Source organism: Rattus rattus, chromosome 9 (genome assembly GCF_011064425.1).
Source record: "Rattus rattus isolate New Zealand chromosome 9, Rrattus_CSIRO_v1, whole genome shotgun sequence".
In the NCBI taxonomy this organism is placed as follows: Eukaryota; Metazoa; Chordata; class Mammalia; order Rodentia; family Muridae; genus Rattus; species Rattus rattus.
This window is the reverse complement of record NC_046162.1, coordinates 32016786-32030653: the sequence shown is the minus strand read 5'-3', so window position 1 is coordinate 32030653 and position 13868 is coordinate 32016786. Positions and strand designations below refer to the sequence as shown.

Below are 13868 nucleotides of genomic sequence, written 5' to 3'. Positions count from 1 at the left end.
ATACAGCCACTCAATTAGACAAGATGGATGAAGCAAAGAAGTACAGGCAGACAGGAGCCGGATGTAGATCTCTCCTGAGAGACACAGCCAGAATACAGCAAATACAGAGGCGAATGCCATCAGCAAACCACTGAACTGAGAACAGGACCCCGTTGAAGGAATCAGAGAAAGAACTGAAGAGCTTGAAGGGCCGAGGACCCCATATGTACAACAATGCCAAGCAACCAGAGCTTCCAGGGACTAAGCCACTACCTAAAGACTATACATTGACTGACCCATGGGGTTGGGGATTTAACTCAGTGGTAGAGCACTTGCCTGGCAAGCACAAGGCCCTGAGTTAGGTCCCCAGCTCTGAAAAAAGAAAAAGAAAAGAAAAAAAAAACCAAAAAAAAAAAAAAAAAACAGAATAGCAAAACTATCCTCAACAATAAAAGCACTTCTGGGAGAATCACCATCCCTGACCTCAAGCTGTATTACAGAGCAACAGTGATAAAATCTGTATGGTATTGGTACAGAGACAGGCAAGTAGATCAGTGGAATAGAAGTGAAGACCTAGAAATCAACCTATACACCTATCGTCATTTGATCTTTGACAAAGGAGCTAAAACAATTCAATGGAAAAAAGATAGCATTTTCAACAAATGGTGCTAGATCAACTGGAGGTTAGCATGTAGAAGAATGCAAATTGGCCCATTCTTATCTCCTTGTACAAATCTCAACTCCAAGTGGATCAAACACCTCCACATAAAGCCAGATACACTGAAACTAATAGAAGAGAAAGTGGGGGGACAGCCTTGAACACATAGACACAGGGAAAATTTTTCTAAACAAAACACCAGTGGCTTATGCTGTAAGATCCAAGAATTGACAAATGGGCTCTCATAAAATTGCAAAGTTTCTCTAAGGCAAAGGACACTGTCATTAGGACAAAATGACAACCAACAGATTGGGAAAAGATTTCACCAATCTTACAAACAATAGAGGGCTAATATCTAATATATACAAAGAACTCAAGAAGTTAGATTCCAGAGAATCAAATAATCCCATTAAAAATGGGGTACAGAGCTAAACAAAGAATTCCCAACTTAGGAATACTGAATGGCTGAGAAGCACATAAATAAATGTTCAACACCCTTAATCACCAGGGAAATGCAAATCAAAACAACCCTGAGATTCCACCTCATACCAGTCAGAATGGCTAAGATCAAAAACTCAGGTTACAGTAGATGCTGGTGAGGATGTGGAGAAATAGGAACTCTCCTCCATTATTGGTGGGATTGAAAGCTGTTACAACCACTCTAAAAATCCATCTGACAGTTCCTCAGAAAATTGGACATAGTATTACCTGAGGACACAGCTATACCACTCCTGGACATATACACAAAAGATGCACTACCATATAACAAGGACACATGCTTAACTATGTTCATAGCAGACTTATGTATAATAGCCAGAAACTGGAAACAAACCAGATGTCCTTCAACAAAGGAATGGATACAGAAAATGTGGCATGACTACACAATGGAGTACTACTCAGCCATTAAAAGCAATGACTGGGGGTTGGGGATTTAGCTCAGTGGTAGAGCGCTTGCCTAGCAAGCACAAGGCCCTGGGTTCAGTCCCCAGCTCTGGAAAAAAAAAAGCAATGACTACATGAAATTCTTAGGCAAATGAATGGAACTAGAAAATATACTGAGCAAGGTAAGCCAGTCATAAAAAAACACACTCACTGATAAATGAATATTAGCCCAAATGCTTGGAATACCTAAGAAAAAATCACACATCTTATGAAGCTCAAGAAGTACGACCAAAGTGTCATTCTCTAACAGAGGAATCTCTCTCTCTCTCTCTCTCTCTCTCTCTCTCTCTTTCTCTCTCTCTCTCTCTCTGTGTGTGTGTGTGTGTGTGTTTGTGTTTATGTGTGTGTGCGCACATGCCCACAAATGTGTGTCTGTCTGCCTATCTCTCCATGTCTCTCTGTGTCTCTGTCTCTTCGTGTCTCTGTCACTCTCTGAGTCTCTGTCTCTCTCCCTCTTCCTTTTTATTCTTTCCCTTATCTCTTCCTCTAGCTTGTTAACTTTTTATGCTCACTTTTCTCTATTCTCTTCTTCCTGAGTGGAAAAAATTTCTCCTTTCTGTTACTCAAAGTTTCACAATCAACATTTCCAAGCAGCTGACAAGGTGTGGAGGTCACCTTTTATTCAGGTCTGGTTTAACCACATGGCTGTCCTTTAAATGGGCAACTGCCGTCTTATCTGAAACTCCACCTGCTGTGGTAAGTACATTTGTTCATGATGTTTTCATTTGACTTCAATATCAGTGAAGGAAAACAAGTGTATAGGAAGTTGGAAATGAGCCCTGAAATATGAGGAGACATGAGCAGAGTCATAGCTAACTAGACAAACAGAATGAACTCATGGTCCTCTCCCTTTGGGCACAGTACAGTATAATCTATAGTAGCAAGTAGTAACTTTGTGAAAGGTACTGCCATTGTGGGTCTTCTACCACGCCAAATAGCATTCCTTTATTCTTCTTTACGTGAATCATTGATGCAAGTTAAACAGTCATTTCCTGTTTCCTCATACATAAAATTTAATAACTAAATAAATTAAATAACTAAGAATCATTTACATACCAGTTTTATCAACAAGTAATGTAAGAGTACCTGCATGAATTTATTGAGGAATAAATAATGAAAAATAAAAAGCAAAATCTTTACATCATCCACTTGGGGAATTATAATTCAACATGGAGAAAATAACTGTGTCACCCCTACCTTTATTGTCTCGAAAATGTATTGGCAGTTTCTCCACCAGTAAGATGTTAATACGTCTACCTCTGCATAACCTGTACTTCTCCATGTGAGCTGCCTGGTGTGTGGTATATGTTCGTTGAGTGGGATGATTCTAAAGCAAACATGATTTCTGTGTCTTACTCAGAACAAATGTGAAAATTCAGCCTGTGATTCCAAAGGAATCCAAGTCTAACCATCTAGGTTACAATCAAAGTGCTAAGTGCAGAAGTTTATTTCAAGAGCTTAAGATGACTAAAGGAAAAAAAAACATACTGAAAGATTGTCATCTTACTGGGCCTCACTTTACATACTGTTCATGTCAATACTACAAAGTACTATGTGCAATTATGAAGGATGGAAAAACGCTCCAATGAACTGAGTCATTAAAGCTAACAGCTAAGGCTGTGTACTATTTGTGTAACAATATTATTGGACTTCTCCTAGGTTGTCCCCATTGGTCTTTGTCATGATGCTGTGTTTACTTCTCTGCTTTTCTTAAGACAAATTCCTGAGATAATAAATTCAAAAGAAATGTTTGGTTTGGCTCATGATTTGGAGTGCACCATTCATTCGACAACTGTGGCAAAGCAGCATACTACAATGACTATGTAGAGGAACAAGAACACATACTTTGTGGCCAGATGATGGACAAAAATGTATAAGACAGTGGTCAAGTAATCCCTTGAATAACAATGAGTCCAAAAGATCTGCAAACAGCAAACCCTAACAGTAGACTGGTGAGATCTGCACAGGAGGTCTGGGAGGGACATGGTTTCTACTACACCATCCCTCTTTTGGAACACAATTCCATGCACTAATTAACAACTCTGAATTCTTAGCAACAGGACTGGTGGAAAGACTAAGAAATCCAGGACAATATATCATGTTTAAAAGCAAATTTTGATATCCTTATTTGATTGAGAATTTTCTAAGCCCGAACTGGACTGAACTGAACTGCTCTGAATTGAACTGAACTGAATTGAATTCTCTCTCCCTCATTGATCTTCAAGTAGCCTCTGTTTCCTGTCAAAAGAATATTATCTGTGTTCTTCCAAAAGTTTTAGTGTCTTGCTTCTCACACTTAACTTGGCTCAACTTCCTGTTATTTTTTTTTTAATTTTCAGGTTAATTTATTATTCTGGCATCATTTATTAGATGTGCAGCCTTCTCCAGTGACTGATTCTTTATCATATTCCAAATTTCAACATGGGTATAACTGGTTCTCTTTTTTGTTCTGTTCTGTAATCTACAATCTACCCTTATGTTAACACCCTCTGACTTTATTACTGTAGATCTACACAATACTGTCCAGTTTTGTGACCCAATTCTCCAAATATTTTTTCCAAAGCTTTGTTTACTACTTTGGCTCTTTTTCTTCTCTGTGAGATTGTTAGGATTTTTAAAATGCCCATTGAAACTCTCTGGTGGGATCTTAATGCAATTATATAGAAGAATAATTGGAATTAGTGTAGAGTTTCAGTGTGGAGTCATCACCCTCGTGAAAGTGGCTGGTTTTCACATTCAGGTAGGATTTCATTTTCTTCAACAACAGTTTGTAACTTTTAACAATGGTATAGATTGTAACTTTTAACAATGATAATCATGCTAAACCTTTTTTTGTATTTTTGGCAGACTAATTTTGATATTTCTGAATGCTTTATAATTTTTTACTTCAATTGTGATAAAATGCACATGACAAAATTTATCAACTTAAATATTTTCAGTATATGGCATGATCGCATTAAGTATAGTCATATTATTGTGCTACTACAGCTCTTAAGAAGATTTTCGTCTTTCAAAATTGAGTACATTAAATTCCAATTCTTTCCTTCCCCTCTCCACTGCAGAGTATAATGTCAGTCTGTGGCTTTATAAATTCCGCAGCTCTGAGCACATCCTTCCTATACATGGAGTCAAACAATGTTTATTGCTTTGTGAGCACCATATTGTACGTAGTTTGGTGCATTCAAAGTTTATTCATGGTGTCTCATGCATCAGAATCTAATTTCCTTTTACAATAAAATATAAAACCAATCTAATATGTTTTTAAACATCTCTTATTCTAATGATAAATCCCAACCAAACTAACAGATTGGCTCTGTTCAATTTCATTAAACAAGTGTAGCTCTCCTACTCTCACTAATCTAGACAGCACACAAAGAAAGTTACTCAATATACTGATTTGAGTTTGGTAAACTCAGTGAAAAATAAATCAAGGATATTAGAAACAGAAATTTAAAAATGTATAGATCAATCTGTTTTATACATGTGTTTATTTTTATGGTATATACATAAATGTTTGCCTGCAAGTATGTATGTTTACCAAGTGTGTTACTGGTGCCCACAGAAGACAGAAGAAGGTGTCAGATGTCCTGGAACTGGAGTTACAGATGTTGTGAGTCTCCTTGTGAATGCTTGAAACTGAACCCATGTCCTCTACAAGAGCAGAAATTATTTTTTAATTTTTAAAAATATTTTATATTATTTATTTAATGCATGTGAGTGCATTGTAACTGTCTTCAGACACACCAGAAAAGAGCATCAGATCCCATTACAGATGGTTGTGAGCCACCATGTGGTTGCTGGGAATTGAACTCAAGACATTTGAAAGAGCAGTCAGTGCTCTTAACTGCTGAGCCATCTCTCCAGTCCCCAGTTAAGTACTTTTAACTGCCACATCCCAACTCCAGATCAATCTAGTTTTAATACAAAAATAATGTTCTAAGTAACATATTAGTTAAACTAATTCAGGAAGACATAACCTGATTTATAGACTATGGTTAAACTGGGTTGATTACAGTAAAATATGTTTCAATCCTACTTGTTAAGAAGATGGTCTCCTCTCCATTGGATGCTTTATCAATTTTGTTAGAAAAAAAATCAGGTGACCATTTGGCATGGTTCTGTTTCTGGAACTTTTTGTTCTATCAACTCAAGCATTCCTTGATTTTCAATACTGCTTTTTTTCTGTTGCTCTATAGTTAATTCCTAAATACAATGAGTTTTTCCACTGTGGCATTCTTCCAAATTGTCTTCAACTACTACAGTTGTTTTCCTTCCCATGTAAATTCCACTCATTCTTTTTACATCTAAATAAAAATGCTTGGATATTGATTGGCATTATAAAAAGTGAAGAGTAACTTTTCTAGAATTTGCATCTTTGTCACACTGGATCTTTCGATCATTGAACCAAACACCACTCTCTATTCATTATATGTATTCTATTGATTATTCCACAGATCTTTTAGCAAACAGATCCTAGACATATTTTGTTAGATTATACAAGGATGCTTCTCTTTTAAAATAGAATACATGGTATTGTTCTTTTCCCCTGTTTCTGCTTTTATATGGTGATGCTGTAGAAATGCAATGTATTCATTTACTGATGCTGTTTCCTCAGGTGCTACTAACCGATCTCATCTCTGTCTAGATTCCTTCAGATCGTCTACACAGAAAATCACATCATCCATGAAGAGTTTTACTTCCACTTCATAAGACTTACATTTTTATTTTAAAGTATATATGATTTATTATGTGGTTTTTGAAGGAAAGTAAGATGAGTATATGTGATGGCTAATTCTGATTGTCAACCTTACAGGATCTAGAATCACGTAGGAGAAAAGTCTCTGTGAAAGCCTTTGTGGGATTCTCAGATTAGGTTAGCCTCTGAAATTATCTGTGAGGAACTAAAAGTTAGATGAACTGGAGCATGAGAATTTACTCTAATTGTTAGGCTGGATAAAAAGGAAAGAGCAGCCTGAAAACTGGCATTTTCCTGCACCTACTTCTGGACTGCCAAGTGGGTAGACCAGCTGCTTCAAGTTCCTGCCACATCGGTGTCATGATGGTCTGTACCCTCAAACTGTGAGTCTTTTTTTTTTTTTTTTTTTTTTGGTTCTTCTTTTTTCTGAGTTGGGGACCCAACCCAGGGCCTTGCGCTTCCTAGGCAAGCGCTCTACCACTGAGCTAAATCCCCAACCCCTGAGTCTTTCTTTTATTAAGTTACTTTTGTAAGGTATTCTGCCCCAGAAGTGTATAAAACAATCAAAACAATAGACACACACGTGTTATCTCCTGATTTAGCAGGAAGACATTTGGTGCACGATGTAAGCCCTGTGTTAACTGGCTAATTTCAAGGACTTTCTAAAGCTTATGGGGGTAAGGTGAAATTGAAAAGTAGCTTCAATTTTCATCTTTCTGATGGCTAAGAATGTTGAACATTTTAAAGGGTTTGTCAGCTATTCTTGTTTTATCTTTTAAAAATGTTCTTCTCTTAATACAGCACATTCCAATTTCAGTTTCCCCTCCCTCCATTCCTCTCAATCCCTGCCTCCACCACCCCCCACCCCTTTCCCCCAGATCCACTACTCCTATGTTTTCCTTCAGAAAAGAGCGGGTCGTCCAGGGGTATAATATTCTGGTCTTTGCTGGATAGAGTTTTTCAGTTTCATTAGGTCCCATCAATAATAGTTGAGCTTCATACCTGTGCTACCGGTGGCTTCTTCAGATAGTCCTTTTCTGTGCCAATGAATTCAAGCCTAGTTCCCACTTTCCTGTCTACCATATTCAGGTGCCTGGTCTTGTATTGAAGTCCTTGGTCCAATTGGAGTTGTTTTTTACAGGGTGATAAATATGGGTCGGTTTTTATTCTTATGAATGCAACCTTCAGTTTGACTAGAACCATTTGTTGAAGATGCTATAGTTTCTTCAGTGTATATTTTTGGCTGTCTCAAAAATAAGATGTCCACAACTGTGTGACAGTATGTCTCGGTTGGCAACTCAATTCCTTGGTCCATGTGTCCATTTTTATTATGATACAGTGCTCTCAATACAGTGCTATACAATGTATACAGCTTTGTAGGACAGCTTGAAATCAGAGATGGTGGTTTCTCTAACAATTCTTTTATTATTCAAAATTGATTTAGCTATCCTGAGGATTTTTTTGTTTCCATATGAAGTTGAAGATTGTTTTTTTTTTAATTTCTGTGAAGAATTGTGTTGGAATTAAGATCAGGAGTGCATTGAATCTATAGATTGAGTTTGGTAAGATGGCTATTTTTACAATATTAACTCTACTGATCCATGAACACAGGGGATCATTCCATCTTCTGGTGTCTTCTTTAATTTTTTTCTATGATGTCTTTTTTTTTTTTAAAGATTTATTTTTATGAGTACACTATAGCCATCCACAGACATACCATAAGAGGGCATCAGATCCCATTACAGAGGGTTGTGAGCCCCTATGTGGGTGCTGGGAATTGAACTCAGGATCTCTGGGAGAGCAGTCAGTGCTCTTAACCACTGAGCCATCTCTCCAGCCCTCTATGATGTCTTAAAGTTTTAAATTATGTAAATCTTTCAGCTGCTTGCTTTGAGTGAACCTAAGATATTGGAGACTTCCCTCACCTACACTGGCATGTTAGTTGCTGTCATTATGTAGGCCTTTGTCAGGCAAGCATGTTGTTGAGATTTCATGGATGTAGCATCTCTGCTTTGTCTAGAAAACATGATATTACAGCAGTCACTCTGGTCCTCTGGCTCTTGCAATATTTCCACTGCCTTTCTCGTGATGTTTACTAAGCTTTATGTATGATAACCCTATAAATTATTATGTGTTTATTTATTGCTATATATGGATGTTTTGCCTCCATGTATGTTTGTGCACCACAACGAGGCAAGAAGAACATCAGATTCAACTGGCCGCGAGCCTACATGTGGATTCTGAGAATCAAACCCAGGTTGTTTTTGAAGAGCAATCAATGCTCTTAATAGCTGAACCTTCTCTCCAGCCTCAAATATGATATTTCAAAAACTTGCCCTAGGGGTTGGGGATTTAGCGCAGTAGTAGAGCACTTGCCTAGCAAGCACAAGGCCCTGGGTTCGGTCCTCAGCTCTGGGGTCTGGCGGACAAAAACTTGTCCTAAAAATGCATGCATATACATGTGTGTTGATATATTACGGTATATGAAAAGGTCAAAATAAATTAAATGAAAGCTCTAAGGGTAAGACCAAAACTATAAAACTGGTGGAGGAAATCATAGACAAAAATCTCCTCAGCATAGACCTTGGCAGTATGTGTTGTGGTTACATAGGAAAGCTCAGAATTAAAACATAAGTAAATGGGTGTTTAAAATGGTACTATATTAGGGGGAAAAACATTCTGACGTGCAAAAAAAATCAGCAAATGTAAATGGTGCCCTACAGACTGGGGAAGTTATGTGTAAACCACATGACTGGTGAGAGGGAGATGTCCCAAATTTATGACTAACTCTTACAATAGAAGAACAACTAAAATCCATCTTTCAAGTGGACACGGGCCATTACTTCATAGAAGATATTAAGCATTTTCCAATAAACATATGAAATCTATACACTGTTGGTAATTACCAAGACAAAATATTGAAATGACTCTTGGATGTTACCTATACTCTCTAGGATGGATATTTATGACAAGATAAGAGGTGTTAGCAATGATATGGAAAAAAAGTAGAAACTTGTGCCCTGTACCTAGGAATGTAGATTGATACAGACATTGGAGAAAATGATATGGTGGTTCCTTAGGCAATTTTAAATGGGGCTGGAGGGGCTGCTCAGTGGTTAGGAGCACTTTCTGGTCTTACAGAGGAGCTGGGCTTGATTCCTGACACCCAGTCACCAATGGTGACTCACAGCATCTGTAACTCCAATTCCAGAGTGTTTGATGCCCCCTTTTGTGATTCATGGGGACTAGACACCCGTGGCACCCAGAAATATTTGTAGGCAAATACTTATATGTATTTTTAAAGAATTATTTTAATTTAAAACACATATGCACATTAAAATATAAAAATAAAATATAGCTACCAGAGAATCTAGAGATCTTTCTTCTGGGGGTTGGGGATTTAGCTCAGTGGTAGAGCGCTTGCCTAGCAAGCGCAAGGCCCTGGGTTCAGACCCCAGCTCTGAAAAAAAAAAAAAGAGAAGAAGAGATCTTTCTTCTGGGTTGATGAAAGCAAATGAAATTACCACCTTTTCAAGATGTCTGCAATCCTGCTCTCAGTCAAGATATGGAAACAGCCCTACTATCCACCGTGGTCTAATGGATAATGGATCTGTGATTGGTATTTGTAAGGAAATATGATTGAGTTTCAGAAAAAGACTTTATTGTACACTACTATATGATAAGCTGAAAGGACATTATAGTAAGTGAAATAAAATAGAAAGAAAAACATTAGCTTGCTTATCCAAATTTGTGTTTTATGTTAATGCTGTGTAGTTGTTTCCTCGACAGGAGGAGACCGGAAGCTCACCAGGCTCATAAAACTTAGAAGAAACTCTCAAGACTCAGAGTCTCATGAAACTTACATGACTCATGGATCTCCTCTCCGAGATTGTTGAAACAGTAATTTCTCAGGAAGAGGGGACTTCTCAATAGTATATCTGTCTATGTGATGCACAGAGAACTTGAGTAGTGTGGCTTTCACTAGTTGATACCCATGCTAGAGTGAATTCTCCAGTAACACCGCTTCCTTTGAGTCACCCAAGTTTCTGTAATGAACTCCAACAAAATCAGTGGTTCGCTAATTTGTATGTGGCTGAAATTACTTCTTTGGTTTATTACTGCTCTCTTTGTGGGGGTGAATAAAAATAGGTTTTTCCAGGAAAGTTCACACAATGATCAAATACACAGAAAATAAAACAAAGCCAACGATGTGTGGTGAACTGAGAGGAAATCAGATGTGGCTCAAAGCATAAAAAATTTTCAATATCTAAAATGGGCAAGTATGCATATATAATTACAAAACAGTGATGTAGTTAATAACGTTGTATTGTGTGAGATACTTGTGTCCAATAAGTAATTGTTAGTAATCAGATCTTCTCTGATTAAAAAAAGTGATTAAAGGTATCTTGTAAGATGACAGGTTCATTAATATGTTTTATATACTGGTGACCTTACCTCCTCTATGGAACCCATAATATCCTTTTATGAACCTCAAATATATACAATTAATTTTATTTTAAAAAGTAACAAACTAAGCATAAAATAAAACCAGAAAAAGAAATAGCAAAAGGTGTGTTAATATTCTACCAAATGCAAGAAGGTTGCCTCTAACCATCTCTATCACAGTAGAGAGACTTGAGAATCACTAACTGACTCTGGAGTGGCTTGGGGAATCCATGCTCTCTAATGACCAATTAGCTACTGTCCTGGATGAGAAGATCCTAAGGGGTGTAGGTTTCCATGGAAATGTGATTTCCTTCTCACAAAATAAAATTTGTAGAAAGCCATGGACGACTGTGTACCCAAATACACCAGTGGCTTCTTCATATTTCTTGAATATAAAATATGTTTCTACTAATATAATTGAATTGCTATGTTATCTGAAAGCTTAATAATAAAGCATAATAACCACAAAACAATTTTATTAAATTCTATTCTACATCCAAATAAATACCTTTTTCTATTAGGTTATACAGATGCTTGAATTATTTAGACCTTGATGAACAAAATACAGAAAAAAACACATTTATTTGTGTACAATATTGGCTAGTTCTCTGAGCTAGTAAATATAAAATACAGAATCTTAGGTAGCAGCTAGGTGGATAAAATTTAGAGCAAACTAGGGCATATTTAAATGATAAATTTCTGTTTAGTATCTGGGCAACCTGAAAATAACAACACAAAATAATTATCTGGCATTTGGTCTCTTGATAGATATAACTAATGTGAGGTAGGAATTAGCCTATATTCCACATTGAGATAATTAAATGTAACAACACAGAGTGCTCTATAGACACAAGGCCTAAGTTGCATCAAGAGTTCTAAAAATGAGAACAGTTACCATAGACTAGATAACTCTGTAAAGGTACATTATATGACCTCTGATGTAAGAGTAGGTAATTCAGAAGAATCTAGAATTTTGGAAAGAATGAGCCAGACAAAGCAGTGGTGTATACGGATTGAGCTGATGTTTAATTTATTCTCTAGTTTCTCTAGTCTCTCTTTCACAAACATTATCATCTTCCCACTGCCAAGCAGCATTTCTGAGCTACACTGTGAAGCTGAGGAACCCATGACACCCCTCATTACAGAATGCCTCCCCAATACATTGCATGCTACCTCAGGTAGAAAAGCAGCATTCATATCTGGCCTCTATGTGCTCTTTAACACACCACAATTATTTCCTTATGTTCTCCAAATATCCCAGAAGGGTATCCACTTCAATAGACATTAAAAAGGGCTCCTGAGATATGAAGAGACATAGGCAAGATGGAAGGATTTAGAAACACAGGCATTAATGCACCTCTTGACTTTGTAGACAGGGCATTCTGCACGGCACCATGCTAGGACTCTGGAAGGCACTGCCATCAGGATAATGCTTCTCTGCCTCCCAGGATGGCCTAGAGACTGCCTCCTCTTTCTACAAGAGGAGACATTATCCATTTTCCAAGCACCATTGAACAAATCAGCTCTCACTCCTTGTTTCATATGGACTATAGGCACTGAACTACAAAGCATTTCAAGAGATCTCTACCTCCCACTGCAAAGCAAGGAAGTACCAAGCCCACGATGTCTGTTGATGCTTATTTTGTACTAACTAACTGCTTTGCAAGGATAAGATGAGTCTGTAATCTAAGAAGTGTTAAACCAAATTATGCTGTGTCCTTTGCTCTTCTAGCCCAAGTTGGTGGCCCTCCCTAGCACCTTCCACAGGGCCCCCTTCACATCCTTGTTCCTCAGGGTATAGATCAGAGGGTTGAGCATGGGGGTGATGATGGTATAAAAAAGGGCAACAAACTTGCCCTTGCTCTCAGAATAGCTGCCCTTGGGTTGTAAGTATGTGTAGATGGCTGCACCATAAAACATAGAAACCACCACAAGGTGGGACCCACAAGTCCCCAGCGCCTTTTTGCATCCTGCCATTGACTTGGTCTTCAACACTGCCTGAGCAATGTTTACATAGGAGCCCAGAATTAGTGTTACGGGGAAAATCAAGATTACAACTCGGGCCACAAACATTTTGGCTTCTGTTCCTTCTGTGTCCTCACAGGCCAACTTCAGGAGAATAGGCATCTCACAGAAGAAGTGGTTCAGTTGGTGTCCACAAAGAGGCATTGCCATCATGAGGCTCGTCTGAATCAGAGAGTTCATGAATCCTCCTACCCACGAAACAATAGCTAGTGAGAGGCAGAGAAGTGGGTGCATGATGGTCGTGTAGTGCAGTGGACGGCACACAGCGGCATAGCGGTCAAAGGCCATCACCACCAGAAGCACACTCTCTGTGGAGGCCAAAGCAAGGAACAGGAAGAGCTGGGCCACACAGCCTCCATAGCTGATGGTTCTGTCATATCCCTGGAGGTTAATCAGGAGCTGGGGCACAATGCTGGTGGTGTAGCAGAGGTCCAGGAAGGACAGATGGCAGAGGAAGAAGTACATGGGCGTTTGAAGCCGAGCATCCAGTTGGGAAAGAATAATGATGGTGGAGTTGCCGAAGAGAGTTAGGGAGTAGAAAACAGAGATGAGGACCGAAAGAAGGAATTCCAGTTGAGGGAAATCAGAGAAACCCACCAAGATGAAGCCCTGTCTAAAACTCGTGTTGAAACTTCCCATAGCCTTTCACGTGCTCCAATCACCGAACACAATACTATGTCTGCTATGAAGAACACCGATCAGAGCATTGTTCCAGATAATTCTGAAATACTCTAAAATCAAGTTTTTTTCTTCTCTGCTTTGCTAGTTCAATTGTATTCAGTTCTTACCTTTTCCCTCTTCAGACCAGAAATCGTGGGGTTGCAGTATTGTCTTTTGTTTGGCCAATTACCTGGCTCTGTGTCTTGAACTTCATCCGGTTCTCACAATGCTATGGATGTCCTACTGTCTGGCAGCAGAGATGGTGGCTTTCCTACCTTCCCTCTCTGATGTTAAGATCTAACCCAGGAACAGGTAATGTTAAAGTTTCTTTGAAAAATATAAAGAGTAAAATATAACATTATTAGTCCCTATCAGTCTCTTTGGCTCCTCTTTGGTTCACTTGACAGAGTGCTTTGTGTAGATTAAGACCTAGGACTAACCAGGATGAGGTCATAATTTAGC

At 38.3% G+C, this 13868-nt stretch overlaps 1 protein-coding gene across 1 annotated transcript; it reads right to left on the bottom strand.

Annotated features, from left to right (window-relative positions):
• Positions 1 to 12051: 12051 nt before the first annotated feature.
• On the bottom strand, positions 12052 to 13616 carry LOC116909304 (olfactory receptor 10-like). The gene has a single exon (XM_032912845.1). It carries the CDS (start codon positions 13383 to 13385, stop codon positions 12450 to 12452), a length of 936 nt encoding a protein of 311 aa, XP_032768736.1. The 5' UTR covers positions 13386 to 13616; the 3' UTR covers positions 12052 to 12449.
• Between the last annotated feature and the right edge of the window lie 252 nt (positions 13617 to 13868).